This window comes from Myotis daubentonii, chromosome 1 (genome assembly GCF_963259705.1).
Source record: "Myotis daubentonii chromosome 1, mMyoDau2.1, whole genome shotgun sequence".
Lineage (NCBI taxonomy): Eukaryota > Metazoa > Chordata > Mammalia > Chiroptera > Vespertilionidae > Myotis > Myotis daubentonii.
The window spans coordinates 141,497,080-141,512,228 of record NC_081840.1 but is presented as its reverse complement, the minus strand read 5'-3'; the positions used below and the strand labels follow the sequence as shown (position 1 = coordinate 141,512,228).

General features: G+C 39.0%; 1 protein-coding gene across 1 annotated transcript in view; it reads right to left on the bottom strand.

The window, feature by feature from the left end:
* Window positions 1–15,149, bottom strand: part of LOC132235830 (ankyrin repeat domain-containing protein 36C-like) — a 165,488-nt gene that overhangs the window by 137,057 nt on the left and 13,282 nt on the right. Inside the window, exon 6 of the mRNA XM_059698882.1 lies at window positions 7,803–7,856. Coding sequence (XP_059554865.1) covers window positions 7,803–7,856 — 54 coding nt within the window. The remainder of the gene's footprint in view (window positions 1–7,802; window positions 7,857–15,149) is intronic.

Genomic DNA, 15,149 nt, shown 5'->3' with positions numbered 1-15,149 from the left:
TATGATATGATTCTATATTCTAATGGTGGGTATGTGCTTTCATGCATTTGTCACAATCCATAGCATGTACAACACACAGAGTGAACCTTACTGTTTAAACTAAGGACGTTGGTTGATAATGATGAGTCAGTGCACGTCCATCCATTGTAATAAATATACTTCACTGTTACTGGAGGTCAAAAATGAGCAAGGCACCAGGCCTGCATGGCTCAGTGGTTGAGCAGTGACCTAGGAACCAGGAGGTTAAGGTTTGATTCCCAGTAGAGTCACATGCCTGGGTTGTAGGCTCGATACCCAGTGTGGGGTGTGCAGGAGGCAGCCTATCAATAATTCTATCTCATAAATGATGTTTCTATCTATGTCTCTTTATCCCTTTCTCTCTAAAATTAATAAAAAATTAATTCATTAATAAAAATGAGTAAGGCTGGATAAATTTGCATTTGTGGTATATGGGCACTCTCTATACTTTCCACCCAATTATACTATGCACGTAAAACTGCTCTAAAAAACATGGTTTATAAATTTTTGTTTAAAATAATGTATTCCCTGCATATGCTATTATCATGTGGTATATCAACATATTAATGCAATTTTCAGGATACAGTAACCTTAAAATTAAGATAAAAACCCCAGTATCAGAATATTGCCCTTGTATTTTCTGTACAAATACCTGTGAAATACATAACAGGAGTCACAATTATAACCAGCGTTACAAGCAATTATGGATGATGTGACTGAAACCAGTACCATGTCATGTTAAATATTACTTGCTCTTAAAATAAATTCCTAGATCAAGGCTAAAAGGTCAGTCAGGTTTGCTGTGCAAAAATATTTCATGCAGGAGGCCTAAGACTGCTATCCTTAGAAAGTCCTGCTTAAATGGCTGCCCTTCACTTGGTGTCTGAAAACCTGACTCTGGGGAGGGTTTTGCCCTTTCCCTAACTGAGAAGAGGGTCTCCCTGAGCCTAAACACTTTGGACAAACAATGGAATTCATGCTGAACACCTGCTTTCTTTCTGGGAATCTAGAATTTGGGTACATGCTATGGGGAAGATGTCTATGGGACTAGCCTGCCATAAAAACCTCTCATTGAGACTAACAAGATTGGAAGATAACATATTTCATGTGTGTTGTCATAATTATACACTGACTAACCAAGCACCCCACCGAACCTCACAGGGAGAGGTCTCTTGGAAGCTTGTGCCTGGTGTCCTCCACCCTTTGTCACACACACACATCTTCTCTTTGCTGATTTTACTTTGGTCTTTCACTGTAATAAATCTCAGGTATGAGCACAACTATATGGTGAGTCCTATAAATTTTCTAGTGAATAAACAAACACAGGGATGCATTTAGGAGCCTCTAACAAAATTGCAGTATGTGAAAACATTATTTGAATTGATCTCAAAAAGTACCTGTCATTGATTTTGTTTTGGTCCATGCTCCTTGAGTTTTCGGTAGATCTGTAACTATTGGAATAAAGACATGAAAGGGATAAATCAAACATTGACGTTAGAGAATAATGTCAAATAAGCAACATTCCTATTTAGACACAATGGAAAATACAGAATTCTAATGATTGACAGCATGTTCTATAGCATCAAATTTTCTATAAAGGAAATGAAGATATCACACTAACAATTTTCTCCAACTAAGCAAGGTTTAATTCCTTTGTACAACAGTTGTGACGCAACCAAATAACTGGAATATCTGCAGAAGAACAGTAGTTATATACTAGAGACCCGATGCATGAAATTCGTGCAAGAGTAGGCCTTCGCAGCCCCGTTTGCCAGGCCTCTCCAGCCCTGGCTGACTCCTGGCCCGGGCTGTCTCAGGTCCATGCCCCCCCACCCACCTCTGACACCCACACACAAACAGTTCCCTGGTTCCCAGGAGCCCCCTTATTGATCACCCCAAAGACAGTAGCCTGGGCCTCCCTCTTTGGAACAATTGCGGAGCCCCCACAATTGATCGCCCCTCTGACTGATTGCCTGGGCCTCCTTCGGAGGGGCACTTGTGGGGTGACAGCGGGACCTCTGACCAATTGCATTGCACCTACCTTGGTTGTCCTGGCACCGATGCATGCCAAGGTCTGGTCGTTCTATTCTTTCTGTCCAATCTAAATGCCAGTGAGTGGACATTGGAAAACCTATCAATCACCTTAGATTTATCTCTCCCCACCAGCGCTTTTCATGCAATCATCACCACAATCTTACGAACTAGACCTCTCTACTTTCTCTGCTTTATTTGGCTACTTTCAACTGCACTAGTCAAACATGAGCTCTTAAAAGATGGCTCTCTCAGAGTGTGGGGGTATACCAACAAATATTATTGTTCCTTCTTAAATGAATAAGATTTTTTTCAGCAAAAGAAAGAGAAAGACATAGGCCTAGAAAACAACAACATTTCAAATGGAATAAATTTAGCTTCCTATCTCATGTGACCATGGAAGCATAAAGCTTTCAAATTGGACTGATGTTCATCCAAGGAAGAAAAATGTTCCTTTGACTTCCAGGCCCTTTATGAGGTTTCCATACATCTATTCTCTACAGGAGGGGGTCAGCAAACTAGGGCCCACAAGCCAAACAAGCTGCCATCTGGTTTTGCAAATAGTCTCACTCGAATACATCCGTGCCTATTAACTTACAGATTCTCTGGGACTGTGGTTGCTGGCACATCCCCAGTGGCGGGTGGGCAGGAGGCAACTGATAGATGTTTCTCTCTCATTGATGTTTCTGACTCTCTGTTGCTCTCCCTTCCTCTCTCTAAAAAATCATTAAGATACATTTTTTTAAAAAAAGGAGTTTAAGAAAAACTATACATGCAACTTCCACATTGTTGGTATTTTTTCCCTCTCTTTCATTATCAAAACTTCCTTATTCTTACTTCATCTATGGCAGCAACCAAGACGAATTCACTATCAGAAGTCTTACCAGGAGTATGACTTTCAGGTTTTTGGGGTCCCTTTTTTTCTTCATTTTTAGAGGTTATTTTTTGCTGGCTGTGTACCAAAAACAGAAAAAAAATGGTGATAAGTAATATTACTTACTTAATATTAACATAAAATATTTTCAAAATATAGTAAGTTATTAGAATATTTCAGATAATATAAGAACTAAAACTAAAATTTTCATTGTACTACACACTTTAAAATTGTAAGTTCTACAACTTTCTTATGAAGTATGTATTTTCTAAAAAAAAATAAGGTATAATAGTCATGATATGAGGGCAGTATAGTTCAGTGAATTAATTAGAATTAGCTAGACATAATCACAAATGTCTTACTGTCACACCTCCTAGTTCTATAACCCAGAGATATTTTTTCTCATTCACTTTTCTTTGGCTCAAGGTCCTCCTCTACAAAATAAGAATCTTATTACTTTATTTCAGAAGGTTGTAAGGACGATGAAATGAGATAATACAGCAAAAGATATGCTCAGAAGAACAGTAAAGCAAAGAAAAAATCTAGTTATAAACTTTATTTGTTGAAACTGTTTTTGAATCCCAAATATTTCCCAATGTGAATTTTTCATAGATTCTAACATTCAAATGTTACAGATTTCAGAAAATGTTATTAATTCTGGTTATTACCTATACTCAGGTTTAGGTCTGTATTTTAGGGCATCTCATCTGTTAGGTAACTGGCAACTGAATTTATGTACAAATATATTACCTCATGAGGTCAGATAACACCATGCTACCTTCTTTTTGTAGCAAATCATACAAAACACAGAAAACTAATAGAAGTCAAGACCTGGCCTGGACTAAGACTATGCCTTCTCCACTACTCAAACTGTGAACCAGTACATCTTTATGAGAACGATGCTTAATCTCCCTGACCACCCCAACTGTCTTGGAAGATACAATCCTACTGGTCACATACCCATGCTGAGGAGTCAGGGATGGGCCATTAGCAATTGTAATGACCAATAACCTACTTTTGATTCAGAGCTTTCTGTTGACTGGTTCCATGTGAGGCATAATTTTAAATATTTTGAACACTGAGGTAAATTCAAATCACTCAGGGAAGTTTCATTATTATGGCAAAGAGATCACTTGAGGGGCCAACCTCAATTATGGACCCTCAGGAAATCTGGTGCTTACTACCCTGAGAAGGTGATATGGGGCCTTCCACTACCTAAACAAAGATGCTCCACAGGATGTAAAGTGACCTTGGGGTATAGATATGGTAACAAGGAGAAAGAACTTCTGATCTTTTCCTGTGCCATTATTTGAATCTCTGTGGCAGCTTAGTATTCCTATAAGTAACACCTGCTGGCAGAAAAACAAAACAAACAAACAAACAAAAAACCCCATGATGCTCAAGGTTAACTCAGCACCAAAGGTCTGGCTAAGAAGTGAGCTCCATATAAGCTTTCCCATGTGGGAGCGGGGCTGTGGGTGGCTAGAGCTAAGAGGCTCAGCAGCCAGAATAGGGTGCTGGTAATTGGCATAGTGGCTAAGCATACAGAGTACATGTATGTAAAAAAAAAAAAAAACGGTGTGACCCTCATCTCCAAGTGTGAGTCAACATGAAGACTCAAGAGTCTGGATTAGCAAGTCCAGCCTGGGAGCAAAGATCAATCATGATTATATGATGGGTTTCAATAGCAACTCAACAGCAATAGAATCAATGGAAACAACATAAAAGTTAGAATGTCCTTTTTTACATCTCCATCTGACTTGTGAGAGAAGATTGTCTTCCTGGACTTAGGGAATCCTTTATATGCCTGAAAAATTCAAGAGGGGTATGGGGGGTGGGAGATGGGTGGATATAGGAGACAGTCCCCAGAAACTACAGATTTTTCTGCTACAGTCAACACTTCACGACCACAAATAACTAGTTAGAAAAATCACAGCTGAAATTTGTAGCCCCATGCATAGTGGTCCTACGTGAAATGAAATAGGTGAAAATCTTAAAAGTTCTGAGATAAAGAATTTGACCCAGTGCTTCTTCTAACTAGCTGAGCCTTTGTTGATTTTCTGGATGATGACCTAGACCAGTGGTCCGCCAACTGCGGCTCGCGAGCCACATGCGGCTGTTTGGCCCCTTGAGTGTGGCTCTTCCACAAAATACCGACTTCTGTGCAGGGGCCACGAAGTTTCATTCGCACTGTAGGTGCACGCCCGCAGGTGGTATTTTCTGAAAGAGCCACACTCAAGGGGCCAAAGAGCCGCATGTAGCTCATGAGCCGCAGTTTGCTGACCACGGCTATAAGGTATAGCCCACAGAAGGGCACTCTAGAAATATTAGTTTCTTTTCTCTGCATTTTCTTAGAGAGCATATAATTTTTAGAAATCCATAAAATCCTACCTCTTTAAAGAGTCTTTTTGAGAGACATCCATCACTATTTCAAAAGAAAGTAAAATACATTTTAAATCAATAAGACAGGGCTTTCAAAGTACTGAGTTAATGCATTGTTAGAAAGTGTAACTTTGGGACCACACCTGAAAACTGTACTAGAGTGAATATTATTGGTAGGCCATTAACGCATTAAGAATATTTACATTCTCTTTTTAAACATATAAAGCTAAGAAAAAAAACGGAAAGAATAATGGGATCTATCAAAATTTGATACTTACCTGTGAACTGCTAAGTACAAGGTAAAACAATGCTAACCAAACCCCATCAGACTGACAAAAAGTTTTATTGTTAGTGGAAACAGAATTATAGACTAACCGTGTTAAACTTAAGTAGCATGAGCTTTCTGGCTTCTTCCACTCAGAGCAGTTAGAGGAAAGTATACTTTCTTTCCCATAACACAATACAAATCCTCCAGCTCTTAGGTGCAGACTAGCTAGTCTAGGATGAAACACCCATACCATAAGGAAACTTTGACACTAGGCACTACACTTTGCAGCATAGTATAATAGAGGAAAATAATACTTTCTGGCTCCATTTCCAATTGGATGATAAGTAGGAAAGACTTTGTGATTCCAGTTGTATAAAGTGGAACTACTTGAGCTGTCTCCATCAATTGGAAGAATCTCTCGAAACACCCCTCATAGAGCAGGGTGGTCCAACAGTTGGTGCTCTGCAATAGTGTGTGAGGTCTTGTTTCCTAACCTTCCCATTAGGTGGAACATGCCTATAGAAATCATTCTCTTTCAGCTTGTATGGTATATGTCATCAGATCCTATGCTAATGAAAAACAACAACAAACAACTAAGCCCCTCAAACATCTTAGATAGCTACATCCAATTACCTTGGAATTCATTTTTTAAATATTCAAACAGATGCCCACTGTGTGATTCCAACTATACAATGTTCATTAAAAGGCAAATCTAGGGAGACGTAAAAGAGATCAGAAGTTTCCAGGTCTAAGGGAGAAATAAGGCATGAATGAGCAGAGCACAGAAGAGTTTTAGGGCAGTGAAGCGATACTGTATGATATGATTCTATATTCTAATGGTGGGTATGTGCTTTCATGCATTTGTCACAATCCATAGCATGTACAACACACAGAGTGAACATTACTGTTTAAACTAAGGACGTTGGTTGATAATGATGAGTCAGTGCACGTCCATCCATTGTAATAAGTATACTTCACTGTTACTGGAGGTCAAAAATGAGCAAGGCACCAGGCCTGGGAGGGTCAATAGTTCAGCAATGATCCATGAATCAGGAGGTTAAGGTTCGATTCCCAGTAGATTCACATGCCTGGGTTGTAGGCTCAGTACCCAGTGTGGGGTGTGCAGGAGACAGCCTATCAATAACTCTATCTCATAATTGATGTTTCTATCTATGTCTCTTTATCCCTTTCTCTCTGAAATCAATAAAAAATTAATTCATTAATAAAAATGAGTGAAGCTGTGTATATTTGCATTGGTGGTTTATGGGCACTCCTTATACTTTCCACCCAATTACACTGTGCACCTAAAACTGCTCTAAAAAATATGGTTTATAAATTTTTGTTTAAAATAATGTATTCCCTGCATCTGCTATTAACATATGGTATATCAACATATTAATGCAATTTTCAAGATACAGTAACCTTAAAATTAAGATAAAAACCCCAGTATCAGAATATTGCCCTGGTAATTTATGTAAAAATACCTGTGAAATACATAACAGGAGTCACAAATGTAACCAGCATTACAAGCAAATATGGATGATGTGACTGAAACCAGTACCATGTTATGTGAAATATTACTTGCTCTTAAAATAAATTCTTAGATCAAGGCTAAACGGTCAGTCAGTTTTGCTGTGCAAAAATATTTCATGCAGCAGGCCTAAGACTGCTATCCTTAGAAAGTCCTGCTTAAATGGCTGCCCTTCACTTGGAGTCTAAAAACCTGCATCTGGGGAGGGTTTCCCCCTTTCCCTAACTGAGAAGAGGGGCTCCCTGAGCCTAAACACTTTGCACAACCAATGGGATTCATGCTGTACACCTGCTTTCTTTCTGGGAATCTAGAATTTGGGTACATGCTGTGGGGAAGATGTCTATGGGACTAGCATGCCATAAAAACCTCTCATTGAGAATAACAAGATTGGAAGATAACATATTTCACGTGTGTTGTCATAATTATACACTGACTAACCAAGCACCCCGCGGAACCTCACAGGGAGAGGACTCTTGGAAGCTTGTGCCTGGTGTCCTTCACCCTTTGTCACACACACACATCTTCTCTTTGCTGATTTTAATGTGGTCTTTCACCGTAATAAATCTCAGGTATGAGCACAACTATATACTGAGTCCTATAAATTTTCTACTGAATAAACAAATCTAGGGATGGACTTAGGAACCTCTAACAAAATTGCATTATGTGAAAACATTATTTGAATTCATTTCAAAAAGTACCTGTCATTGGTTTGGTTTTGGTCCATGCTTCCTGAGTTTTCGGTAGATCTGTACCTATTGGAATAAAGACATGAAAGGGATATATCAAACATTGACGTTAGAGAATAATGTCAAATAAGCAACATTCCTATTTAGTCACAATAGAAATTACAGAATTCTAATGATTGACAGCATGTTCTATAGCATCAAAGATTCTATAAAGGAAATGAAGACATCACACTGACAATTTTCTCCAACTAAACAAGGTTTAATTCCTTTCTACAACAGTTGTGACGCAACCAAATAACTAGAATAACTGCAGAAGAACAGTAGTTATATACTAGAGACCCGCTGCATGAAATTGGTGCAAGGGTAGGCCTTCCTAGCCCCGTTTGCCAGGCCTATCCAACCCTGTCTGACTCCTGGCCCGGAAGGCCTTGGGGCCATGCCCCCCACCCACATCTGCCACCCACACACGCCCAGTTCCCTGGTGCCCCAGAGCCCCCTGATTGATCACCCCACAGACAGTAGCCTGGGCCTCTCTCTCTGGGACAATTGCAGAGCCCCCAACCCCCCGATTGATCGCCCCTCTGACTGGTTGCCTGGGCCTCCTTCGGAGGGGCACTTGGGGGGTGAGAGCGGGCCCTCTGACCAATTGCATTGCACCTACCTTGGTTGTCCTGGCACCGGTGCAAGCCAAGGTATGGTCGTTCTATTCTTTATGTCCAATCTAAATGCCAGTGCTCTACTTGGAAACCTATCAATCACCTTAGATTTCACTCTCCCCACCAGCTCTTTTCATGCAATCATCACCACAATCTTATGAACTAGACCTCTCTACTTTCTCTGCTTTATTTGGCTACTTTCAACTGCACTAGTCAAACATGAGCTCTTAAAAGATGGCTCTCTCAGAGTGTGGGGGTATACCAACAAATATTATTGTTCCTTCTTAAATGAATAAGATTTGTTTCAGCAAAAGAAATGAGAAAGACATAGGCTTAGAAAACAACATTTCAAAGGGAATAAATTTAGCTTCCTATCTCATGTGACCGTGGAAGCATAAAGCTTTCAAATTGGACTGATGTTAATCCAAGGAGGCAAAATGTTCCTTTGTCTTCCAGACCCTTTATGAGATTTCTGTCCATCTATTCTCTACAGGAGGGGTCAGCAAACTAGGGCCCACAGGCCAAACAACCTGCCATCTGGTTTTGCAAACAGTCTCACTCGAATACATCCGTGCCTATTAACTTACAGATTCTCTAGGACTGCTCTCACACTACAATGGCAGACTTGAGTAGATATGACAGACCATATGGACCAAAATCAGGCCCTTTGCAGAGAAAGGTTGGTGATCCCTGCTTCACAGCACAATCAGAGGGCCCTTATCACATCTAATCTTATTCCTCTTCTGCTCAAAATTCCAATGAATCTCTTCAGTAAATATTTCAGGCTTTTGACATTAGTCTTCATTCTTGCTGGAGAGCCACAACTCTATATGTACATTCACTGTCCTGATGCACAAAGAAGTAGGTATCTTCTTTGTGTATCACTTCCAAAAGGAGAAATGATTATAATAAGCTCCTTAGAGTCACTAGTTTACCTCTAATTGGTTTAGGTATGAGCATGCGATTAACCCAAGCCTCTAAAAAGCTAGGGAAGTCACCTGCAAGCCTCTCAGTTTCTTCCTCATTAAAACAAAGACATAGGCCCAGCCAGTGTGGTTCAGTAGATGGAGCCCATTACTCCATGCACCAAGAGGTCCCTGGTGATATTCCAGGGCAGGGCAGATGCCAGGGTGGCAGGGTTGATCCCCAGGAGGGGGTGTGCAGGAGGCAGCCCATGTATGCTATGGCTCTCTCTCATTGATGTTTCAGTCTCTCTCCATTTTCTTTCCTCTCCCTCTAATGTCAATTAAAACATATTTTTAAAAATATTTAAGGAAACACATAGCTCAATATCATGATTCTGGGAAATGCAAATGAAATTCATAAGGAAGTACCTCCTCACTCCTCTCAGAAAGGCTGTCATCAAAATATAAATGAATAAGTGTTGGCGAGGATATGGTGAAAAGAGAAAGCCTCATGCACTTTTCCTGTGATTGTAAATTGGAACAGGCACTGTGGAAAGCAGCATGGACATTGCTCAAAAAAATAAAAGTAGAACTGCCATTCTACTGCTGGGTATTTATCCAACAGAAACATGAACACGAATTTACAGAGTTATTTGCACCCTTGTGTTCACTACAGCATTTATTTACAATAGCCAAGATATGGAAGCAACATAGGTGTCCTTCAATAGAAAAGTCAATAAAAAGATATGGAATTAACACACACTCACACTCATTATGCATATGCATAATGAAAGACTCATCAGAAATAAAAAACACTGAATTCTTGCATTTTATGGAAACATGGATGGACCACGAGGATCTTATGCTAAGTGAAATAAGACAAAGAAAACAAACACCATAGGGTCTCACTTACAGGTGCAATCTAAAACAACAAAACAGAAACAGACCCCATGGCTACAGAGAACAAACGGGTGGTTGCTAGAGCACAGTAAGCAGAGGTGATGGGTGAAATAAAGAAACATGAAATGCAAAATTCCATTTTTAAATTACATAAGCCAGAGGGATGTAGTGTTCTGTGCAGCACTGGAAATGTGTCAATATCACAATAACTTTGCTCGGTGATAGATGGTTACTAGACATATCATTGTGAAACAAGGATGATTATAAAATCCTAATGTGACCTGGCACCTAGTAAGCACTAAATAAAGTATAGCAAACCATGGAAATTAAAATTAACTTTACATGCTCTTAAAGAGCAATGACTGTTTTTAAAAGGTTTCAATTCTGCAACATCACAATAACACTTAGTACCTGATAGACACCTGACAGTTAAATGGCAGACCATTCAGGTGAAAAATGAGTAACTGAATTTTGACATTTTCTTTGAAAATTCTGTTTAGAAAAACAGAGTAATAAACCAGGGACACCTCTCCCACATTAGGAGCACCTTCAAGATCAAATGCTATTTCATTTATTTCGTATAACTTGCAAAGCCAACCTACACAAACCCTCTGATGAAGGTCTACCAAGTGCAAGGTGTCCTCAGACAGTTCAGATTGTACAAAGAACTAGGTGCCACACCTGGCATTTTTGTTATTGGGAAACATTTTTGTACATTTATTATAATTTGTTGAGTCCCAGGATGGGTATTTGAATATTTATTATCATTTTCTTCTGATTATTGGCAAAGGAGAATTTCTTGTTCTAAAGAAATTCCAGTTTCCTGATAATTACCAAATTAATGAAGTCAACATATCATTCTGTTTTGACTTCTGAGAAATAAAATTGACAATAGTGAGACCTTGTTGGTATAATATGAAGAATACCCTGTGCTTCTCAACCAGCATTGCCTTTCTCAGTTCTGAACTATGGGCAGATGTCTTTATAAAACAATGTTGTCAGGATTCTTATACACTGGCTAAGTGTGGTAGCTCTTATTGTTTGCCATCTGTTTGTGATACCAGGAAAGCGTAGTTGAGTTCCTAGTTATAGTTACATTTTTGGATGAGACAAATCATTACGCAATAACAAATATTCATTTACTAAATATAATCCATTCACAGTTAAAACTAAACAAAGATTCATTTTTAGAACAAATCAAGTCTGGTATAATGTGACACATAGATGAAATATTCACCATCCTAACTTAACATCTTTTTTCTTCTTAACATAAAGATATAGTGAGGGACTTTAAGGGTCAGAACTAAATAAATGAACTTCTTTTCAAACGATATTGCCCCAGACTTCAAATTACCTACAATTAACTTTGTTAATAATACTAGACTACTATTAGTCTAGTATTCTATACGGAAGGAGTATAAGCCATAACCAGTTTGGCTCAGTGGATAGAACGTTGGCCTGTGGACTCAAGGGTCCCAAGTTAGATTCCGGTCAAGAGCATGTACTGTGGTTGTGGGCACATCCCCAGGGGGGGTGTGCAGGAGGCAGCTGATCCATGTTTCTCTCTCATGGATGTTTCTGACTCTCTGTTCCTCTCCCTTCCTCTCTCTAAAAAATCAATAAGATACATTTTTTAAAAAAAAGAAGTTTAGGAAAAACTATACATGCAGCTTCCACATTGTTGGTATTTTTTCCCTCTCTTTCATTATCAAAACTTCCTTATTCCTACTTCATCTATGGTAGCAACACCAAGACGAATTCACTATCAGAAGTCTTACCAGGAGTATGACTTTCAGGTTTTTGGGGTCCCTTTTTTTCTTCATTTTTAGAGGTTATTTTTTGCTGGCTGTGTACCAAAAACAGAAAAAAATCGTGGTAAGTAATATTACTTTCTTAATATTGATATAAAATATTTTCCAAATGTAGGAAGTTATTAGAATATTTCAGATAATATAAGAAATAAAACTAAAATTTTCATTGTACTACACACTTTAAAATTGTAAGTTCTACAACTTTTTTATGAAGTATGTATTTTCTAAAAAAAAAATAAGGTATAATAGTCATGATATGAGGGCAGTATAGTTCAGTGAATTAATTAGAATTAGCTAGACATAATCACAAATGTCTTCCTCTCACACCTCCTACTTCTATAACCCAGAGATATTTTTTCTCATTCACTTTTCTTTGGCTCAAGGTCCTCCTCTACACAATAAGAATCTCATTACTTTATTTCAAAAGGTTGTAAGGATGATGAAATGAGATAATACAGAAAAGATATGCTCAGAAGAACAGTAAAGCAAAGAAAAAATCTAGTTATAAACTTTATTTGTTGAAACTATTTTTGACTCCCAAATATTTCCCAATGTGAATTTTTCATAGTTTCTAACATTCAAATGTTACAGATTTCAGAAAATGTTATTAATTCTGGTTATTACCTCTACTCAACTTGTGGTCTGTATTTTAGGGCATCTCAGCTGTTAGGTAACTGGCAACTGAATTTATGTACAAATATATTACCTCATGAAGTCAGATAACACCATGCTACCTTCTTTTGGTAGCAAAACATACAAACCACAGAAAACTAATAGAAGTCAAGACCTGGCCTGGACTAAGACTATGCCTTCTCCACTACTCAAACTGTGAACCAGCAGATCATTATGAGAACAATGCTTAATCTCCCTGACCACCCCAACTGTCTTGGAAGATACAATCCTACTGGTCACATACCCATGCTGAGGAGTCGGGGATGGGCCATTAGCAATTGTAATGACCAATAACCTACTTTTGATTCAGAGCTTTCTGTTGACTGGTTCCATGTGAGGCATAATTTTAAATATTTTGAGCCCTGAGGTAAATTCAAATCACTCAGGGAAGTTTCTTTATTATGGCAAAGAGATCAATTGAGGGGCCATCCTCAATTATGGACCCTCAGGAAATCTGGTGCTTATTACTCTGAGAAGGTGATATGGGGCCTTCCACTACCTAAACAAAGATGCTCCACAGGATGTAAAGTGACCTTGGGGTATAGAAATGGAAACAAAGGAGAAAGAACTTCTGAACTTTTCCTGTGCCATTATTTGAATCTCTGTGGCAGTTAGTATTCCTGTACTAACACCTGCTGGCAGAAAAACAAAACAAAACAAAACAAAAAACCCCATGATGCTCAAAGGATAACTCAGCCACAAAGGTCTGGGCTAAGAAGTGAGTTCCATATAAACCTTCCCATGTGGGAGGGGGGCTGTTTGTGGCTAGAGCTAGGAAGCCCAGCAGGTAGAATAGGGTGCTGGTAATAGGCATAGTGGCTAAGCATACAAAGTACATGTATGTAAACTCAAAAACGGTGTGACCCTCAACTCCAAGTGTGAGTCAACATAAAGACTCAAGAATCTGAATCAGCAAGTCCAGCCTGAGAGCATAGATCAATCATGATTATATGATGGGTTTCAATAGCAACTCAACAGCAAATAGAATCAATGGAAACAACATGAAAGTTAGAATGTCCTTTTTTACATCTCCCTCTGACTTGTGAGAGAAGATTGTCTTCCTGGACTTAGGGAATCCTTTATATGCCTGAAAAATTCAAGAGGGGAATGGGGGGTGGGAGATGGGTGGATATAGGAGATAGTCCCCAGATACTACAGATTTTTCTGCTACAGTCAACACTTCATGACCGCAAATAACTAGTTAGAAAAATCACAGCTGAAATTTGTAGCCCCATGCATAGTGGTCCTACGTGAAATGAAATAGGTGAAAATCTTAAAAGTTCTGAGATAAAGAATTTGACCCAGTGCTTCTTCTAACTAGCTGAGCCTTTGTTGGTTTTCTGGCTGATGACCTAGACCAGTGGTCCGCCAACTGCGGCTCGCGAGCCACATGCGGCTGTTTGGCTCCTTGAGTGTGGCTCTTCCACAAAATACCAACTTCTGTGCATGGGCCACGAAGTTTCATTCGCACTGTAGGTGCACGCCCGCAGGTGGTATTTTCTGAAAGAGCCACACTCAAGGGGCCAAACAGCCGCATGTAGCTCATGAGCCGCAGTTTGCCGACCACTGGTATAGGGTATAGCCCACAGAAGGGCACTCTAGAAATATTAGTTTCTTTTCTCTGCATTTTCTTAGCAAGCATATAATTTTTTGAAATCCATAAAATCCTACCTCTTTAAAGAGTCTTTTTCAGGGACATCCATCACTATTTCAAAAGAAAGTAAAATACATTTTAAATCAATAAGAATACAGACAGGGCTTTCAAAGTACTGAGTTAATGCATTGTTAGAAAGTGTATCTTTGGGACCACGCCTGAAAACTGTACTACAGTGAATATTATTGGTAGGCCATTAACGCATTAAGAACATTTACTTTCTCTTTTTAAACTTATTAAGCTATGAAAAAAAAAAACGGAAAGAATAATGGGATCTAACAAAATTTGATACTTACCTGTGAACTGCTATGTACAAGGTAAAACAATGCTAACCAAACCCCATCAGACTGACAAAAAGTTTTATTGTTAGTGGAAACAGAATTATAGACTAACCGTGTTAAACTTAAGTAGCATGAGCTTTCTGGCTTCTTCCACTAAGAGCAGTTAGAGGAAAGTATACTTTCTTTGCCATAACATAATACAAATCCTCCAGCTCTTAGGTGCAGACTAGCTAGTCTAGGATGAAACACCCGTATCATAAGCAAACTTTGTCACTGGGCACTACACTTTGCAGCATAGTATAATAGAGGAAAATAATTCTTTCTGGCTCCATTTCCAATTGGATGATAAGTAGGAAAGACTTTGTGATTCCAGTTGTATAAAGTGGAACTACTTGAGCTGTCTCCATCAATTGGAAGAATCTCTCGAAACACCCCTCATAGAGCAGGGTGGTCCAACAGTTGGTGCTCTGCAATAGTGTG